The sequence below is a fragment of the Theobroma cacao genome, chromosome 7 (genome assembly GCF_053813885.1).
Source record: "Theobroma cacao isolate CCN51 chromosome 7, ASM5381388v1, whole genome shotgun sequence".
In the NCBI taxonomy this organism is placed as follows: domain Eukaryota; kingdom Viridiplantae; phylum Streptophyta; class Magnoliopsida; order Malvales; family Malvaceae; genus Theobroma; species Theobroma cacao.
In genome coordinates this window covers 10,786,716-10,808,328 of record NC_142645.1, presented here as the reverse complement: position 1 = coordinate 10,808,328, position 21,613 = coordinate 10,786,716, and the positions used below count along the sequence as shown (strand labels likewise).

The window sequence follows — 21,613 nt, the reverse complement described above, 5'->3', positions numbered from 1 at the left end:
ACAACTTTCTTTCGTATGTGAATTGAGTCGATGAAAATTGATAGTGCAAGAACCAAAGGGGAAGGTGGCTATATATACTAGATAGACGCTTGAAAATTTCGCAATCTTCAAACTTCAATAGATAGCGGAAGTGGAAAACTACCGGCTGCGTTTGACTGCTTCCGCCCTTGAAGGAGATGTAAAGAACATGAAATATTTGAGTAGCAAACGGGGAAATGTTTGGCTTTTGGCTTGAATGTCAATGTCTTGTCATTTATGGCTTGTTCGGTTCCCCCGGGACGGATCCAAGAGGAGCCTGGGCCATGGCTATCTTTGCTTTACTATCGCTACCTCTTGATTAACCATTTTAATTTTTTTATAATCCAAACATTTAATTCATTGATTGGTACATGATTTCTTCTTTAAAAAGTAAGATTTAAACCCTCTTCTCCCAATTAAAAAAAACAAACCACTTTAATTTTTTTTTTTTTTTGGACTTTTACTTGACCCCTCTTGGCCATTTTCTAATTCTTTGTTTAATGTTTTTCATGATTAAAAAGTAAATTACCAGAGTATTTGATTACCGAATTATAATGAATTATCAATTTAATTATTGAAGAAATATAAATTCACAAATAAATATTTTGATTTTTACTTCATTGAACAAACTGCATTCTTGTTAATCAAACGAGTGAAGTGACAAAAAAAAAACAGTTAATAAAAGTTTAAAACGTGACACATTTTTATTAATTATTTTTTTAGTTTTCAGTGTAAAGCATTTAATCAAAGTAAAACTTGAGTACCTGTTTTTAAACTTTAAGTACCAAACCCAATGTTTAATCATAAGTAGGGTGTCAAATATATCCTTTAACAATACCCAATAAAATAATTTCAAAGTGAATAATTTTTATTTAAAAAATATTAAAATAATAATTTAATTGCATTGAAAGTATGCCTTTCCTAATCTAAATGGTATGATATGTCGATTTGGTAACTTTTGGTTCGTTGGTGCCGACCTCCCCTTTCTCACCTTAATATCCCCTCATATGATCTTTAGACACTAGAGGAACAGGATAGACTTAAAGTGGCTCAAGTGGTGGAAAAATTCATGAATGTTATTAGTCAGCCCAATTAAATTAATTAAATGCCTCTATAATTGAGTGAAAATGAACGAAATACCAGACTCCTAGCAAGTGGGCCCGATTTTCTCCAATCTTTTTCTCTATATACAATATTGATTGATGACTAAATGCAAACGTAACTGCACATAGTGTCGAATTTCAAATTTCATATTAAAATTCCAACTTTGGAATTTTAATATGAACATGGACGATTTCTGAAAAAAAAAAAGTTACTTATGATTAGGCTCAGCCCATGGACATGAATTTGCCCTCTAAACGTAAGTGAAAAATGTTAATCAGACAAGTTCACATTTGGTTGAAGATTTATAAAATTTTTTTTAAAAAAAAAGAAAGGCAACAAAACAGATAGTTTTTGCATCAAAGAAATGTGATTATGCCAACAAAGGACATGTAAACATCATTAACAACTTGGTAAAATGAAATACGTATGCCCCACTAAAGGCTAGAAAATGTGCAAAAGTTAGCACAAGGTCACGAACAAAAGAAAAAGGTTTGCATATTCGTGGAAGAAGCAGGGCATCTAATTTTGGTAGATTTTCCCAATTTTTTTCCTTTGCAAACAGGAAAATTAAGCACAAAAAAAAAAAAAAAAGGAAAATCTCCTCTTGTCGGAATTTCTTTCCTGCCTGATCAAGTCTAATTGGGTCCAATCAAGGAAATTGGTAAAATGACACATTTTGAGAAAGAGGAAAGAAAGAGGACGAAGAAATATTAGTTTTTTCCAATTTGTTGAGCTAAGGGGGCAGAATCAGGCTCTTCCACACTCTAACCCCAGTGACAAGCCCTGGAAAAAAATTGGTATAAATGCAAATATGAAGGTAAAGAGACTCAAAGACTGATTTCTAGACTTAAACCACCCAAAGCGTCAAATGCTTTACGCTTTTTCAATTCTTGAATGTCTCATTGTCAATTGTTCCAACTTGAAATCTCGTTTTTCCCATTACCAATAACAATTAGAAAAGTTGCCTTTATAAATGTTTAAATGTTAAAACATTACCACTAACAACAACTATATCAATAGAGTTTGAGGAATTGGCTCGGAAGAGAGTGGAAGTGCCAGAGGAAGGGTGTTAAGGCAAAGGGAACGCAATCTTTGTTCACCTGTCTTTTTTATTATTATTATTATTATTCTTTTACTTGCTTACGCAAACATTACAAGAGGCTAAGCAACATATAAACCAACCAGGACATGAGGACAGTTGAAGGGATAAGTCGGGCTGCTTTGGATCATCTCAATTTCGAGTCATCAGCACATGTTTGAAATTTCAAATTAAAGAGAGAATTTATGTCCTGTCACAGACACATGCTTGGCTTTCCAAAAGACAGAATTTCTGTCTGGGGTTACATTCATAATTGGAATAACATTCATAATGGGAATAGTAAAATAAATTCATTTGCACGAAAAGACGAGACATTTTATGTGGCCAAAAAAGTTCTCTCAACATTAACCACTAAATCTCAAATTTAAGTTTCGAGTTTAATATGTGGTTTTTTATATAATATTTAAAAAAATTTTAAATTAATCAGTATTCTGTTATTTCATTCAATCAAATCTTTATATTTTTATTTTAAGTCAAATAAGTCATTATAACTAATAATATACTAATTGTTATTTGTCAAAGCATCACTTGTCATTTTATATTATACGACGCTAACATGATATACCAATATGTCATAATAGATGATGATATAATATGTTGATATGACATTATGATATTATTATGTGACATTTTTTTACTTTTCACATTAGCACCATGTGATATAAAATGAAAAATGATATTTTGATTAATAATAATTAGTCAATTATTAGTTATAAAAGTTTATTTAACCTAAAATAAATTCTTCAATTCTAGATCTTCTTATCTTACATTCAGACATCCATACGTTTGTATTAACCTAGGCAAACTGGCCAAGGAAGCAAGCGGAGGCAACTTTGTAGAGCTCAAATAATAAGATGAATGCTTCAATTATTGGCATATGAGTTGTAACGACCCCTCATTAGTCGCTACCGACGTCTGAGACTTCCAAAAAATTTTCGCTAAGTCCTGAACAAGCCTCATTTAAAACTCCCGCTAGATTCATTAAATACATATAATCACATGCGTAAGTGAATATAAAAATTAAACTACTGTCTACTCCATTCAAAATAATAACAATACACGTTTATGAGTTGACAACATTTTTCAACATCTAGCAATTTTGTTCCGACACAACCCTAAACAGCGGAGCGACTCGGAGTAGGGTTAGGAGATGCCTTTACCTACTTTGCAGTGGACCGTATGCACCGATGGTTACATATTAGACTAATCTCTATCTGCAAAAAGGGAAAATAAGAGAGGTGTGAGTCTCATAGACTCAGTGATCATCATCGACCCCATGAGTAGGCGAGGAGGGGAAATAACCATAAAGGTGGAATGTTTATAAACCCAAGAATAAATGTAGAAAATACATTCCATAAAACTGAGAGATTTTGTCTTTATACCTTGCAATTTTTAAAAATAATAATTCTCAAGTAAACATATATGAAAACAGTTGTATATAAGGTATTAGAAAATCTTTCAATCCCGACATTCAGTCAACATTTAAATTCAATGACAAATGAAAAATAAAAAGTCTCAAATATAAAAAGGTGAAATAATTAATCACCAACGAATATGTAAATTCCACTTGCCATTAAATAAAAATTTTCAACTGTTAAAGTCATGTATAATGTAATAAAAATCCACAAGTGAGCATCATCCTCGGGTAGGTTTAATATAGCCCTTTGGCTTACTCTTTCAGATATCATCACCTACTCGTGGGAACTACCCATGCCATCATATGAATCAGGGCTTCAAGTCCCCCTTTACCTACTCGTGAGAACTATCCACACCACCCAATATCAATCGGGGCTTCAAGTCCCCTTTTACCTACTCGTAGGAACTATCCACGTCATCCAATATAAATCGGAGCTTTAGGTCCCCCTTTTAAATCAAATATCAATAATCGATAATTACAACTTTGTGCACAAAGACCACACTTGACCTGGTGTGGTAACAAACCCTACCCAGCATATCTCAATCGCGTTCAAATGAAAAATCATTGCCATTTAATGCATTGTAAAACATAATAGTTTGTAAACAATATAATCATAAATCAATGTTGTGTATATTTTATCTCAAAGCATGGTATATTTACCAAATCAGCATGCTAAGTAAAATAGATAATTTATCATCAAATTCCATGAATCAATACAAAAGGCCATTGGCCTAAACATCACACAAACTTGCAAGGTATGATTTTAAAGTGAAAAGAAGGTTTGTTTCTCTGTATTTAAAAGCATGTAGATATATATATTTATATATATTACGAAAAAAAAATAAATTTTAAAATCCTTGTCACAAACACAAACAACCTAAGGCTTTCTATCAACTCATGTTGTCCACAATTCGTCAACTATCAAGTGTAATATATATATAATATGCTATAGGAATATAGTTTTAAAATTTAGCACACACTCACCTCACAATAGCGGGACACTACTTCGTTATTATTTCGCACGTGTACTTAGCTTGAAATGCCCCATACTTTGATATGGTGATAAATAAGTTGGTCGGATGCGAATTGAGGCATAATAAGGAACTTTGGGAACCAAAGAGACAAGATAAAATTTTTAAAATAAAATAATATTAAAATATTAATATTTAGTCGGATGTCGAAATCAGTCATGAAGAAGGATCATATGGTTGATCCAAGTAGGGGAGAAGATGTCAAGCCTAACTCTATAAAATACTTGTCATGACATACATGTGATTAATAGCATGTTTGCATGCTAGAAGAGTCCCGAAAAATTTACAAAAAAGTCAGTATTGTACCTAGAGATACAACAAAGTTGATTTAAGCCTCGAACTAGATCAAATAGAGATTTTAGGATGAAATTGAAAATTTTACCATCAATGAATGACTTAAAATGGTGATTCGAAGTTCGCAAATTAATTTGGAGTCAAATCAGAATTTTCACTACCTAGGGGTAAAATGGTAATTTTGGCCACCTGAGGATAAAATTGGAATATTGAAAGAAGTTTTTGATCAAGATTGATCACATTTGACTCATTGGAGTATAATTTGAGGTCGATAAGTGAAAAAGTTACAATTTCGTTATTTTTGGAGCATAAGGGCAAAATGGTAATTTTGCCACCCCATGGGCAAAATAGTAATTTTCCACCATCAAGACACTTGTCCAGCACATGGTCTTCCCTTATTCTCATTTTGACCTTTGACTAATCATGTGGTGGAGATAAAAGGTTTAAAATTTTTAAAGTTTTAAAAATGGACCAATGGAAATATGCCACATGTCAAGTAAGGATATTTTATTATTTTCTATAAAAATCAGCCCATATTTATCCCATTCTTTTTCTCCATATTCGGCCAAGACAAAAGGAAAGAAAGGAAAAACAAGAACAAAACGTAGGTGGAGGATTTCAAGAGAAAAAGTGAGGAAAATCAAGGAAAACAAGTTAAAAAGGTAGGATTTTTCAATTTAAACTTGAAATCTATTTTCCTTAAGCATTTCTCCTTATTTTCCATAGTTAAATTACATGTTTTCATGGTGAATTCATGGCTGGTCAAAATAGGTATAGAGAGAGAAAGATGTTGGATTGATTTGATTTTCAGTTATGTTAGTGTTTTTAGTTAGTTTAGCATATTTAAAAACAAAATAACAAGAAAAGAATTCATTTTCCCCCATCACCATCATTGGCCAAATTTTCTAGGGAGGATATTGTGGCTGAAATTGATAATATTTCATGATATTTGGGTGATATTTGATGTTTGGTGAGACTAGAAATTAAATGGGAAATTTTGGTGTGAAAATCTAAATTTTTACCTAATGTATAGACATGTGTGATTATTGATCCGGGACTGATAAATTGAATCTCATTCACAGTCACTGAGGTAATTTAAGTAAAATTGAAATGTAGAAAGTGAGAAGAATTGATTTGGAGTTAAATTAGAGACTTTAACCGATTAGGTCGAGTATAGTGTGACTTAGGTCGAATATCACATTTAAGTGATTAATCAGACATATTGCATCCCATCGCATGCATTCATTTGGATTTAGAGAGCCTGAAATAGTTTATGATAAATTGACACAATTTATTGAAATTCATGTCACGTATGATGTATAGGTGGTGAGCCCTCTAACAAGGGTAAAGAGATTGTACCCGAAGACCGGGAATAGGAGTATATCGAACTCCTAGTACTATGAGTAACCGTACCATCATTTTAATTATCTAAAGTATGTTTTTAATCGGTTTTGGTGAAATTTATGAAAATGAGTTTAAATGGTAAATTTTTGTGTTTTACAAACAGAATGTGTTTACATGAAAAGATTTTATAAATTGTCTTGAAATTGAATAACGATTTTGAAAATAGAGTAATTAGAGACCACCGGTATGTTGTAAATTTATGATTGAAAATTGATGGCTTATGTTATATTGTTATTGTGTTGGCATGACTGGCTAGACTGTGTTTTATGAATTGTATGAATTATTTTATTTTACCCTTACAGGCTGGGTAGTAAAATATTAGCCCTGTCATACTGTCAAAATTTTATTGTATGGTGGGTTTAACTTGCTACAGTAGGCGGATTCTGTGGACCAGCCTATTGGAGGGGCACGGAATCCGAATATATATATATATATGTACCTCGGTCGGAGAGGCACGTAGGGTATCTCCTGAGATATGGACAGAGTTCACGTCACACCGAATCACCTCGTGATGATGAACTCCACTAACGCTAAGGAATGGTTGTGTTTTCAAATTAAAAATATGTTTTACGTGTATACGAAATTTTAATAGCCTTGGCGGACTCAAGTGTACGCCTCTGATCAAGGTGTCATCGAGTACTATTTGATGGCATGAGCCAAATGTTTATGGAAGTCATAAGCCTTAATGAGAAATTAAATGAAATACAATCGTTTGCATGGGTTGGGATAAATTTTCAAATTGTGAAATACTTAAAAATGATGGAATATTTTGATTATCTCCTTTTACTCGGCTTTAGCTGATTTAAATTATGTTTGTTTACTCACTGAGATTTTATAATCTCACCACCCTCAATTCCACCCATTTCAGGCTTAGAGTAGGCTGTAGACAGCTGATTCTATCGAGGGCTTCTATTGGACTTGCGTCCTCCGAACTGTAGGTTCACCGTTTTCCTCACTTCTAGTCATTCGTGGGCCCGCTTGATATTATAAATTAAATTAAATTAATTTAAATGCATTGGTTTACTGTATCACAGTATGAATGAAATTATTTTTCTTTTATGTTACAAAAAGTATTTACGTATAACTCTAAAATTATTGTTTATAAGAAAGTAAAATATTTTATTGAATATTTTGTTTTATCTTCTCATTATATTTAAATAATTAAAATTTTATTTTAAATAAAGGTTTTAGGTGCTTAAACTTATTTTTGATTGTGAATTATGCGATTAGTACTTGCTTACTAAATTTTAAACTTGTTTCAAAATTTTTCAGTGAAAAATGACCAAAACACCCCTATAGGACGAAAACTTTTATTTTATCTATTTTAAGTTGAAAATAGCTCAAAATCCTTTGGAACATAATATTTGGCAACGGTTACTCACTAGGGAAAATGAGAAACTGATATTAAGCCTTACGGAGTTCCAATTGGCATTTCGAGAGATGAGTGCCCATCGGGACACCGCGGCAGTTGTCACGGGCTCGAGGAGAGTTCCGGGTCGTGACATAGCTATTCTCTCTTCTTTTTCTTTTCTGTTTTTCCTTTTTTTTTTCCTTTCTCCCCTTGCTACCGGTCTTCCTTCAAGCCGGCACTTCTCTTTCTTTTCTTCTTTCTCTTTTTCACTCTTCTTTTCTCTTTTTCCTCTTTCTCCTCTGGCACCATCGTTGCTCCTTCTTTGTTCTTCTTTTTCTTCCATCTTTCCTCCCTATCCTTCTTATCCTCGACGTCGCTGCTCCCTCTTTCTTTTTTCTTCTTTTTCTCTTTCTTTTTCTTCTCCTCGAGACGTCGCTCCCCCTCTCTCCTTTTTCTTTCCTTTCTCTTTGCTCTCACTCGGGTCCCCACTCTCTTTCTTCTCTTTCTTTTTCTCTTTCTTCTTTTCTTTCTTTTTCTTTTTCTCTTTTTTTTTTCTTCCTTTTTTGCGGGCTTGACTTTTCTTCTTCTCTCTTCTTTCTTCCTTCTCCCTTTTTGGTCGCCCCCTCCTTTTCTTCTTCTTTTCTTTTCTTCTTTCTTTTCTCTTCTCTTTTGTCTTTTTTCGTCTCTTTTTCTCTTCACATGCCAACCCCTACTTACTTTTTCTCTCTCTTTTTTTTTTTATGAGATGAGCATTACATGAGTCTTGAATTGTCTTCATGCAAAACATATAACTTTATAGAGCTCAAACAATAAGATGAATGCTTCAATTATTGGCATATGAGTCTTGAATAGTCTTCATGCAAAACATATAATCAAGTACCTTATAATCGAATTTGGAATAGGTTTAAGTAGTAATTTTACTACCCAAACCCATTTTATTGATGTTTGGATTTGAACTTGTATAAGGATGAGAAATACTCCACATTTTTACCAACTTTGCAAATAATTTATTTTGATGGAAATTGACAGATATATTATGATATATGATTGTTAGTCAAATTGTTAATGTGATGTCATTAATATATTTAAATTAAAAAACTATTAGATTATAATTAGTTATTTTTTAATTAGTTATGTTTAAATAATATGAATATCATATCATATTATAAGGAATATAATTATTATTGTTATATATATACTTTTAATATAAACATATTTGCTTTCTATGTTATATTTTACAAAAATTATAACTTACAAAATTATTAGTTATAATATATATATATATATACCTTTGTTTACGTAAACTCATAATAATATATATACCTAAAAGAGGCTATGAGATTAAAATAATTTGACAACTTATTTTTTTAATTTCATGTAATTAAAGATAAATTTATAGAGTTAATTAAATTAATTCATAAAAGTATGATCATTGATCAATTTGTAAGGTCTTTTAATTTGTATATATTTTATATATTGTGTTAATTTATAAAGAATATAATTACTATTATATATATACTTTTAATATAAACATATTTACTTTCTATTTTGTGTTAACATTACAAAAATTATAACTTATAAAATTATTAATTATAAATATATATAAATTTGTATACATAAACTTGTAATATATATATATATATATATATATATATATATACCTTAAAAGAGGTTGTGAGATTAGAATATAATTATTGTTTGTTTACTTTTACAAATTTAGATTAAACAATTATTGTTGTAAACTTATAATTTTATTGTTTGTTTGCTTTTATAAATTTAATTATTAGTGAATTATATAAAATATGGATGTGAATTGTGAAATATAATTTAATTGTATATAGATACGGGTTTGGATTTGGGTTTGAATAATTGGATACTCATGAAGAGTTAAACATAATCAAATTTTTAAATGGATTTGGATAATTATCGAGTAGTGGATATGCATTAGGATTCAAGTTAGAATAGTAAATTTAAAAAAATCTGGGTAGTTATAGGATTTGGGTACTCTAAAACTTAATAGGATTCAGATTCGGAAACTTCAAAATTAACAAGTAAGGATAAGCCAAACCAATCTAGACCAATTATCCACCCAAACCAAATGCGATTTGGCTAAAACGGTTTAGTCTAATTGGTCTATTGGATCAATTGGTCCAAAATGTTTGGTCCAATTGATTTTTTGATCGACTCTCGGTTTTAAAATTTTTGGACCAATCCACCCAAAAAATTAAACTAATCTTTTTATACTTTTATATATATATATATATATATATATATATATATATATTAAGAAGAATTGAGAGTAAACTTAATTAATAAGATACTTAAAATATATTAGGGTATTATACGTACATATACAAATTATAATAATAGTTATTTAATATTAGTTATATATATTTATTTATTTATAAATCTATATTAATATGAAATTACAAGTTAAATATTTTAAATGATATATATGTTAATATTATGTCTATGATAATAAATATCCTACATATTAATATATTATAATTATTACACTTTAGTAATGTTGCGTAATATAAAATATAATGAATATATATAATTGTATAAATATATTATATATACACATATTTAATTTATACATAAACATTACTATAATTTATAATAAACTTTATATATATGATTACACTTAATAACTTTATTAGTTATCATGTTAGATTTTATAATATATTATTTATAATTAGTTATTATTTATAAAAACTTTGATCTAAAATATTTTAACATATTATTTGTATCATTAATTTTATATATATAATAAAGTAATATATTATATATATACATATATTTAATTTATACATAAGCATTACTATAACTTATAATAAATTTTATTTATATGATTACACTTAATAAGTTTATTAGCCATCACCTTAGATTTTATAGCATATACTTTATAATTAGTTATTATTTGTACAAACTTCGATATAAAACATTTTAACATATAAATTATATCATTAATTTCGTATATATATATATATAATTATAAATGAAGTTTATAAATTTTAATATTATAATTTATAAAAAAAAAAGTAATAAAATTTTGGTCCATTGGTCTAAAATTGAATCAACCAAACCAATTTTATACTCGCTCAGTTTGATCTTCTTTTATATTTAGTCGGTTTTTTAAAATTGATTGGTTTATTTGGTAGGTATGATGGACAAAACCATCTAATCCGCTCATTTGCTCACCCTTATTAACAAATACCTTACCCGTTAACATTTCTACTCCTATCATGAAGCGAACAAACAATGTCCACTACATGGGAATCAAATATCCGAGGGAAGCAAAGAAGGCAAAGTTCGTGGACTAATCGGCTCGAGCTCAAAAGGTAGTTTATATATGATAGAGCGCTTCAGCATTTCTCATTTGTCATTAAGATCTAATTATCTGCATAACGAGACAGAAGAAAGAGAGACGGGGTGGCATGTCCCTGGCTCCCTGCCATTTTTTATGTAGTTCATGCATATGTAACCCTCAATTGTTTCTATACTGCATCATGTATTTTAGCTCAAACCAGATGGAGAACCATTGATACATATTTTATTGTTAAAAAAAATAAAAATATAAAAATTTGATTGAATATAATAGAAGAATAAGAATTTATTTATATTTTTTTATTAGTTCAGAAATTTTTTTTAATACTATGTGTTTTGTTTACTTAATTGATTTATTAATATCCATTATTCTATATATATTATGTTTTATTATAATTATAATTTTACTAATACACATGTAGTTTCATGAAAAAAATAATAATAGGATGGATTTATAATGTGAGCAGAAATTTAAAAGACAGTAACAATAGTAATCAACACCTAAACAAGATAAAAACAGCCAACAAGCACAATAAGGGGAAAAACATGAAGGTCGAGCAGCCCTTTGGCGTTGGAGTTACTACGAAGCTGAAAACATCAAATCCTTAACAATATTGAATTTCGCTAAGGTGTCAGCAAAAGAATTATTCTCCCTTACAGTGTGAATAAAAGTGACACTATCTAATGTCATGCATCAACACATTAATATCATTGAATATAATCCATTTGTTCCAAGGCCAGTGATTGGTGCTATGAACTCAAGAGATTGCAACCTTAGAGTAAGGGGTGAGCAAATTGGTAGATTGAATGATTTGATCTATCATATTTAAAAATCAAATAGATCAAACAGTTTTAAAAATCAAATAGATCAAACAGTTTTAAAAAATTAACCAAAATTGACCAACAAACTGACCAAATATAGAATTGGTTTAGTTGGTTTGGTTTTGGATCAATTGATCAAAATTTCATCACTTTTTTAACAAATTATAATATTAAACTTTATAAACTTTATCCATAATTATAATATATACAAATTATGCATAAATTAAATATAGGTATATAAAATATATTACTTTGTTACATATATAAAATTAATGACACAACTTATATGTTATAATTTTTTAATTTTTATATCAAAGTTTGTATAAATAATTACTAATTATAAACAATATGTTATAAAAATTAAAGCAACAACTAAACAATTTTTAAATGTATTCATATAAATAAAGTCTGTCATAAGTTATAGTAATATTTATGTATAAATTAAATATATATATATATATATTTAATATATTACTTTATTATGTATATATGAAATTAACAATAAACTTATATGTTATAATGTTTTATATCAAAGTTTGTATAAGTACTAACTAATTATAAATAATATGTGATTAAAACTAAGGTGATAATTAATAAAGTTATTAAGTGTATTCATATAAATAAAATTTATTTTAAGTTATAATAATACTTATGTATAAATTAAATATATATAATATTTATATAATTTTATATATATATTCATAACATTTTATATTATGAAACATTATTAAAGTGTAATAATTATAACATATTAATATGTAGGATATTTACTATCATATATTATAATATTAACATATAAGTTATATTATTTAGAATATATAACTTGTAATTTTATATTAATACAGATTTATAAATAATAAATAAATAAAACTAAAATTAAATTACTATTGTTATGATTTATATACGTGTATATAATAAACTAATATATTTTAAATATATTATTAATTAAGTTTACTATCAATTCTTCTTAATATATATAAAAAATATTATATATATTAATATATATAAGTATATTATAAAAAATTAATTTGGTTTTTTGGGTGAATTGGTTTAAAAATTTTAAAATCGAGAACCGACCAAAAAATCAATTAAACCAAATATTTTGGACCAATTGATCCAATAGACCAATTAGACCGAACCGTTTTATCCAAATCGTATTTGATTTTGGTGGATAATTTGTTTGGTTTGGTTTTGCTTACCCCTACTTAGAGTTGTAGTCAATAACTAGCTGTTTAGTCGCTGCAAAGGATGATGATGCCAATAATTTTAAGGCATATCTAATCACCATTATTTTCTACTAGTCGGAATCATGAATTTCGAGTGGATCAAAGAAAATCCCAATAACGTAACCTGTGTCTCTAGGTACACCATCATAATCAGTGAAGTCAGATTTACCCCTAACAGAGCCATCCATATTAAATTTATATTTTCTTTTCATAAGAGAGTGCCAGTGACACATTGAGTCTCAAATAAAAAGGAAAGTGTCCAATACTCCTATGCTATGTCTCCATCTACCACTCAGTCTCATCTATGGAATCCAACTTCTTGCATCAACGCATTAATATCATTGAATATGATCCATTTGTTCCAAGGCCAGTGGTTGGTGCTAGGAACTCAAGAGAGAGCAACCTTAGAGTCGTAGTCAATAACTAGCCGTTTAGTCCCTGCAAAGGATGATGATGCAAATAATGTTAAGGCATACCTAATCGCCATTATATTCGACTAGTCGGAATCATGAATTTCAAGTGGATCAAAGAAAATCCCAATAATATAACGTGTGTCGACACCACCATAATTAGCGAGGTCAAATCTACCCCTAATTAACAGAGCCATCCACATTAAATTTATAGTTTCTTTCCATACGTGAGTACCGTAACACATTAAAGTTTCAAATAAAAAGGGGAGTGTCTAATACTCCTATGCTATGCCTCCATCTACCACTCAATCTCAGCTATGGAATGCAACTTCTTGCAAGACCGAATCCAGAAAATCAAGCCTATCCTAACGAGAAAGGAAATTTTCATACCATCCCAAAGTTTATCATTAAAGACAGATTCATTCCTTATATATGATATTGGAAATAGATTTCGAACACCCTAATGGGTCTTCTTCAGCTCGTTATAGCTTTCAAAACTAAGTCTAAAATTGAAAATTTTCAAAACTTAAATAATTAAATTGATAATTTTCTTAAACTAATCCAAAAATGGTATAAGTAAGTGAATCCAAGGTAGAGCACATATAGGCTTCCCATCTTTTTAAATAATCATCCTCGTATCTAATTTAGAATAAGATTCTCATGACATCACAAAATTATTTAAAATATCAGCCATTAATTTTATGTCCATTATTATTTAATCGTGGACGAAGATCGTAATCCGTAATTAGACCTTATCCATATATATAAGCGATGCAATGATGAATAAAGTATTGAAATGTAATAAATAAAATAAAAATCAAATCCGGGGCTTTTTCACGTGTAAGTATCTGAGATTTCAGTGGTGTCAGTCTGTCATTTTTGGCATTACACACAACAAATGAGACAACATACACGGGGTTGAGGTAAGCAGTCCGATTACATAAAAGGCACAAAAGAAAGCATCTATAGGCAAAGCTGTTCTTAATTATTACAATCAGAATTTGACATTGAAATTAAACAGTAATATTACCCGTTGAAGACAGTCGTCTCAATAGTCTTGCTGGGCTAGTTCACAGGTGCATCATACTTGCTGAAAAGCCTGTAGGAAGAGATCAGTGACAGCACCACATAGCAAGCTACTACAACGAATGTGATGATTACTGATGTTGTGGCTTTATGACAGAAACTGGCAAATGTCCCACAAGCTGCACTCCAGGTGACAGCTGCATCTCCTTTGTTTGTCAGGTAGAGCACCTCCGTTGACACAGCACCGGCAGCCAAAATTATGTATGTTAGAATCTGAATCAAAAATACATATATATTAAATTTGTGATGATGATGCTCTACCCTTATCAGTAACTGACCAGACATATGGTGTAGAATAGTTTACTTGACCTGATCTAGGAGGAAGAGTGTCCAAGCTCGAGGCATTGTGGAAGGACGAGGCATGGCTGCAATGATAGCTGAAAGAAGGGAATAGCCTGCACATATGCCATTTGCATGCACCAGATACCTGCAAGGTGTAAACCAGTTAATGATTGATGCCAAAATTAAGGAATTATGTTACAATGCCGGTTTTCTGTTTTGTTTTAGTATGCTGGAAAACCCAACTGTAGCTTTTGTTTCTACTTAAGCTGTTTTATTCTTTAAGGTGAAACTGGAATTGGAAACTCAGACTTACTCATTTAAAATAAAAAAATGAAATAAATTACTACAGAAATTTAGTTATAAAGCATTGTTGGTGTATAACTTTCAATTTTTTTTAACTTTTAACATCCTATAATTAAGTTTCCATAAGTTGTTGTCTGAAGAATTTTAACACAGTTATCAGAGAGGTAAAATCAATAGTTTCGTCCATCATCCATCCCTATTCACCAATTATAAGTTTGGCTTAATGGTTTAATCCTAAAATTTGAATTGTCTCTTTCTACTTCTGTTTTATTGTATAAAAAAAATTAAAAAAACAAAACGCATATTTGATTGTTATTGGGGTGCACTCAAGGCTTTTAGTTAGCTCTGTATGAGTGGTAATGTTTCACCAGTTACTTGATAAAATTCTGGAACATATATATCCTTAGTGAGGGAACGTGCGTGGTGAAACCTAATTTGATTTCATTAGTTTCTTAGATTCAGATCATATCTGATATAAAAAAAAAGGTTGATCAACTAGTGAATAAGGAAGTGTAGGAATAGAACACCTGAAAGCTCCAAGATCTGAGTAGGAAACAGAACCAAATTCATTGGACTGAGAATTCTTGAGCATGACAACAAGTGCAGCAATACATAAAGCCATTGGCACCAAACGCAGCATGGTCTCGGTAGTTCGCATGCCGGTATTTGCCTCTTCATTTTCATATCTCGACGACCCCATCAAAGCCATTGGAGACCTAGAAGCAGCAGCTCCACCACCGACACCATTACCCTTTTCAGTACCCTTCTCCATATCCTCCTTGCCTGATTCTTTCTTCTCCTAATTTTTCTTCTTCTTCAATTCTTTCTTAGCTGTGGGAATTATGTATACGGTAGTGCTTTAAAACTTATTAATGGGTTTAGGTAAGGTAGCTGGTGAAAACATTGAATGCCCATTGAAGGCATGCGGCCACACTTTCCCAAGTACATCGGAGAGCCAGCATTCTCAGTCACATGGTTGGTGTTATTATCAATTCGGCTTATGCTTATCTCTCGTAGCCCACCCAAAAATGGTAATTAATGGATAATCTCGTTTACCTTTTCCGTAAGTGTCGATTATCATGTATCAAATCAACAATCCATTCCAATGTCTTCTAATTTCTCAAGGTCTTATCAAATAATGAATTGCTCATATCTATCTTATTTCAAACTAGCATTGAGCCATTGACCCATCTCAATGATAGAAACTTCGTTGTAACTGTGGTCATGCTCTCACAGTGGAGCCTACTCAACCATCACATATAAATGTGAAATATAAATCATTTATTAGGATATAGACAACGACTAATTAAGACTAATCCTCTATAGTTAATGATACCTTCATTTTAATTGTTCTTAAGAAAACAATAACGATTTGAATTGTCAAATTCTAATTTCAGAATACTCTAATAAGATTTTACGAAATAAAGATAATAAATTTTAATGTGTAGTGATAAAACTAATGCCATCAATTACTTTTAGAACTTCAAGAACAATTTAATAACCTTTAAAGTCAAAATGTACGGATTGCTTTTCTGTCAAACCCTATGTTATTAGGTTAATATTTCACTACTAAATTTTTTACCAAATTCATCTCCCAAATCTAATTCATACTTTCGAAGGTAACTATTTAAGAATAATTAATTTCTTAGTATTTTCATTGACTACATTAATTTTATTACATCCATCTTACAAATCAATAATATCACTAATTAAGAAATATAAAAAAAAATAAATGAAATAAACACATTGAATTATTGTCAAATACTTAAATTGGGATCTGAGTCAAGAATAAAAGTTTTATGTCCCTCCTCTTTGTCTCTTTTCTTGCCTCATACATACATTTCTGTCACGTCTAAAAGTTCAAAAACTATTTTTTTTGCTAAATATAGCGTTGTTAATTTTTTGTTAATGGTCTAAATGTTGCTATTAAATTTTATCATAAAAAACCCATTTCCAAAAAGAAAAAGGGGAACGTTTTCTAGGGACGAGAGACTGAGATGGGAAAGGAAGGACCAATGGTAGAATGTTAGAAAAGTCGTGCAAAGGAGGACTAATGGTTGTAATTAATGTTTGAAAGAATGGGGGTGTGAGTAGTCAAGCCTGTCTCAATGGGTAGGTTTGAAATGTTATGAGATAATATAAATGTGAAGTGGGTCAGAAAATGAAGATAAAACACAGCATGGGTGGGTGGAATGAGAGGGGAAACATCACTAGAATTTAATAGTTTAAAATCATTAATAAAAAGAAAACATAAAGTTTATGTTACATATCTATAAGTTACATTTAATTTTTGAGTTTACTTCAATCCTAAATTGACTATATTAACCATCTTATTTGAGAATATAATAATCGAAATTAATCGAATCAAGCTTTGCATCAACTCCATTTGACTCCATTACAACCTTACTTTTATTGGTAAGTATCAGTAGGTTAAGACTATTATATTAGTTGCTCGAAATTAAATTTGCCCTAGTACTTCAGTTGGGTATTGTTTCGCCCCATAGAACTTAATGCTATATTATCCAGAAAATAATGTAAAGGCGCTATCACATGGCACTGGCACTGCTATCTATGGGGAGCGTTCTCGGGCCTGGGCGAGGTCTTGAAGGGTTAGCCTGGCTTATAAGCTCTATTTTTACTATTAATATAATAACAGGTATTTTATACTATTATTTTAACATTTTTTATATTTTTTAAATAAATTTAAATAGAGAATATATTTGATGCGTTGTCACTTGTCATCAATTTAATACTATGCGAATGGCACCTTATTAATAAATCCGCTAGGTACCATCAAATGTAAACTCCAAATATAAATCCTACTTATTTATTAGAGTAATGACCTGGGTTTAAGATTTTAATCCAAGGTCAGATAGGCAAAATTGTAGGCCTGAAAGGCAGCCCGTCCCAGGACCACGGAAAGTATTATTGTTACCAGTGAGCCTAATCAATGAGTAATGTGCTCTTATATTGCTTTAATTCAAAGGTAAAACATCCATGCCAACAGACACTTTATAGTTCATGGATTGTGCCAAGGTTCCAGTGTCAATGGTGATTTGCTAATGTTTATATCTCTTCTTACTCCATTGAAAGCTGTTTGGAAGATTGCTTAAGATGAAGTCATCTGTCTAAGATTGAACTCCTTTTTTTGGTGTTCTTTGTACTTACAATTTGCCTTTAACTTTTAGTTGTTTGTTTTGAACTCAAGAGTCTGGTGTCGAAGTTGTAACTACAAGCAAGTCCCATCCCAGTTCAATTAAAATTGTCCGTACAAGCTCCTTTGCATCATTTCCATTCTTTTAGTATGGTTGATTGGTTCCATTAAGGTTTCTGGAAGTCAGTTTGGGCGGAGGAGATTGACATAGGAGAACAAACCACTGCTCCTGGCAATCATTTGATTGGTTTTAACTTAATGAAGTCGATTCCAACAAGGTTTTCAGAGGTTAAGTGTTCATTTTTGGCCTCAATTGATTGTATTAGATCTAGATACTCCAGATTTACCATCCTCAACATCCATGCTAGAACAGGATGCTAAGTTCTCCTAGCCAGCTGCATCCATGGATTTTAACCAATTCCCTGCTTAGACCACTCAGATGAGGACCATAATTCAATCAAGGTTCCAAGCCACAAGTAAATGAGAAGCAGAAATCAAAATGGTTTTTTAGACATTAACTCTGCTCGGATCCGCCAATCAATCTCCTCTAGTAACCCAAAATCCAGCAAAAAATGGCTATGCAAACATCCACTTCTAACTTGAAAGTACCTTTCAGCAAAATTTGATGACTGACCATTGAAGAAATTTCCATCACATTCCTTCTATCTCTGTTTAAGCAGAGCATCAGGTTTCTACCAAATGCTTCTAAAGATGGATCAAAGTCCTGGTCCATATAATTTTTCCGGCTGCCATATCTTTCACCACCACCACACCAGATTCCTCATTAGTTACTCAATGGGGAATCAACCTCACCGTTTCAATTCCATGAGCATAAGCACGATTGGGAAAAGAAAGAACAATAATATATTCCGAAAGTAAGTAGAATTAGAAAAAAAAAAAAATCTCAGTTCATCACACTCTTCTGTATGACTTGTTACTCATGATATGGGACTCTTTGCTCCATTGCAATGCTCACGTTACAAAAACTCTTCTGTAAGAATTGATACTCATGTTACATAACTCTTCACTTTATCCCATCATATTCGTGCCATAGTTCCTGAACACTTTAATTACATATGAGTATCACACTTAATAGATCCTCAAACTTCACAGTATAAAAGTGTTGCCTAAAACATGACATATTCAGATACTTACCTGAGTCTGACATCTGATCCAAAATTTATGTAACATGGTACATAAAATGCTTTTTGTTCACTTGCGTATCTACTTTCACTTTGTCTTTCCTAATTAAATCTGAGAGTAGAATTTCCCTACTTCATTCTTAAATATAGTTCATTAAACTGAGCAAAAAAAAATATATAGTTCATTAAGCATCCTTCTTTCAAGTAAGTTTGTACAGATTAACTCTTCATAATATTAAAATAACTCCATTTCCCAGAACCCAAAAGCACCCTCAGTTTCTCCCAAAAGAAACAGTTTAATATTAGGACAAATTTCATACAATTGACATTACATAATAACCAAAACAAAAAGGTTCCAAATCAAATTCTCATAAAAAAAAATGAAAATTTAAACTTATACAGCAAGTTGAATATCACCCAAATCAAGCTGAGCAGCAATCTCCTCCAACTGCTTCTTAACACTCATATCAATCAATTTTGACCCTGAATTGCCATACCTGATAGTAAACCCAGCTACCAAACTTGGGTCAATCGCGGTTTTAATCCTAACATTCTTAGCACCAGTCAGCTTCTGCACCTGTTTAGCAATCTGTGCCAAATGCTGAGACTCCAAGGGCACCACTGAACTCACCACGGCCAATTCCGTATCCGTCAGCTTATTGAAAACCGACTCGAACTCTTTCACAATTTCCTTAATAATGTCAATCCTCTTGGCATCCACCAGGATGTTTAAAAAGTTTGCAGTGTGAGGCTGAAGCCCGGAAGACTTGACTATATCATCCAAAACCTGACGTTTTTTGATAGCGTCGATGGTGGGGTTGGCGAAGAAGTCGATGACTTGAGGGTCAGAGAAGATTTTCTCGACTTGTTCAATGTCGGAGCTGGTGGAGTCCAGGGTGTTGTTGGACTTAGCCACATCGGCTAAAGCTAAAGCGTAGCTGGAAGCGGCTGTGGCTGACATTTTGGCGCCACCCTGGAGAGGGCGGGTGGTCGAGAGTTTGAGGGAAGGGAAGGTGGCTGAGAAGGAGAGGTTGAGAGAAGGGAGGGCTCTGGGAAGTTGGGAAGAAGGGAGGAGCTTGGATTGAAGAGAGATTGAAGTTTGCTGGAAAGAAGCCATTGGTAGTCAGGAAGTTTGGGTTTGCTTCGCCTTGGTCCCCCGCAGGAATTTTGGGTGGGTGAGAATTGTTGTGGTCAAGAGCAAAATTAGAGAAGGAAAGCAGATTGTGGGAATAATGGGGTTATCTTGGGTTGGAGAAGGAGGGCCACTTATTGGATTGTGGGAGATAAAAGGGACTCCACAAAATTTTAGCAGCCTATCAATTGATAAAAGGGGCAGAATAGACTGGGTTTAATTTCAAGAGGGACTCTAGAAGTCAAAGCAAGACAAAATAAGAAATATGAAAAACTAATAATTCAGTTCAGTCTCAATTTTTATGACTTTTATTTTATTCTTGTTATTCTTCTTATTTGTTTCCTAACTATTTTAATAAAGTGGAAGCTAATTTATGTAACAAAATTATTTTTGAGAATTTTTTAAATATTATATTTTTCCTGGACCCCAAACCCACTATTGGGAGCCCAATCATTGGGCTTGGCCCCCAAACCCAATTGGGAATAGCACTGCACCATATAACTCAAACATATGGGCTTACCCAACCCCTTTAAAGACTATTTTTGGGCTTAAAAGTGCCCACTTGAAAACACATGAGAACGAAATGTACCCAAAAAAAAAAAAAAAAAAAAGAATCCCATGCAAATGAAGGGGAAAGTGTTATTTAATAAGTATTTTTGAAGAATCCCATTTTTGAGAGGAATGTGAAATGAATTGAGCTTAGTTAATACTAAGCCTATGCCAAGCTCCATCCCCATCGAATTCCATTTTTCATAATTTAGTTCAACAGTAAAACCAAATTGTTAGATTTTCTAATAAAATCAAACTGTAGATTTTACATTATTTTTTTATTTTATCAAAATTAGACTAAAATAATTTGATTTTGATAAAGAGCTAATATTATAGTTTATAATATGATTTAATAAAGTGGATTAGACTCCAATTTATATGTGAGCTTAAAAGTGTAAGTATGTGTAGGAAATCTTAAATCGTAGAACTAATTATTCATTATATAATTGAGACCAGAAA

At 31.2% G+C, this 21,613-nt stretch overlaps 2 protein-coding genes across 3 annotated transcripts; both read right to left on the bottom strand.

Annotated features, from left to right (window-relative positions):
• Window positions 1-13,260: 13,260 nt before the first annotated feature.
• Window positions 13,261-16,174, bottom strand: LOC18594549 (CASP-like protein F16). Of its 2 annotated transcripts, XM_018125252.2 has the most exons (4): window positions 15,705-16,174; window positions 14,902-15,019; window positions 14,537-14,805; window positions 13,261-13,534 (listed from the first exon to the last, which is right to left on the bottom strand). In XM_018125252.2, exons 1-3 carry the CDS (start codon window positions 15,947-15,949, stop codon window positions 14,572-14,574), a joined length of 597 nt encoding a protein of 198 aa, XP_017980741.2. In that variant the 5' UTR covers window positions 15,950-16,174; the 3' UTR covers window positions 13,261-13,534; window positions 14,537-14,571. The 2 variants fall into 2 exon arrangements, with proteins under 2 accessions (XP_017980741.2, XP_007022201.3); XM_007022139.3 differs by lacking the exon at window positions 13,261-13,534 and having other exon boundaries at window positions 14,367-14,805.
• Window positions 16,175-19,749: 3,575 nt separating this feature from the next.
• On the bottom strand, window positions 19,750-20,734 carry ATPD (F-type H+-transporting ATPase subunit delta). The gene has a single exon (XM_007022138.3). The coding sequence runs from the start codon at window positions 20,588-20,590 to the stop codon at window positions 19,868-19,870; it is 723 nt and encodes a 240-aa protein (XP_007022200.3). The 5' UTR covers window positions 20,591-20,734; the 3' UTR covers window positions 19,750-19,867.
• Between the last annotated feature and the right edge of the window lie 879 nt (window positions 20,735-21,613).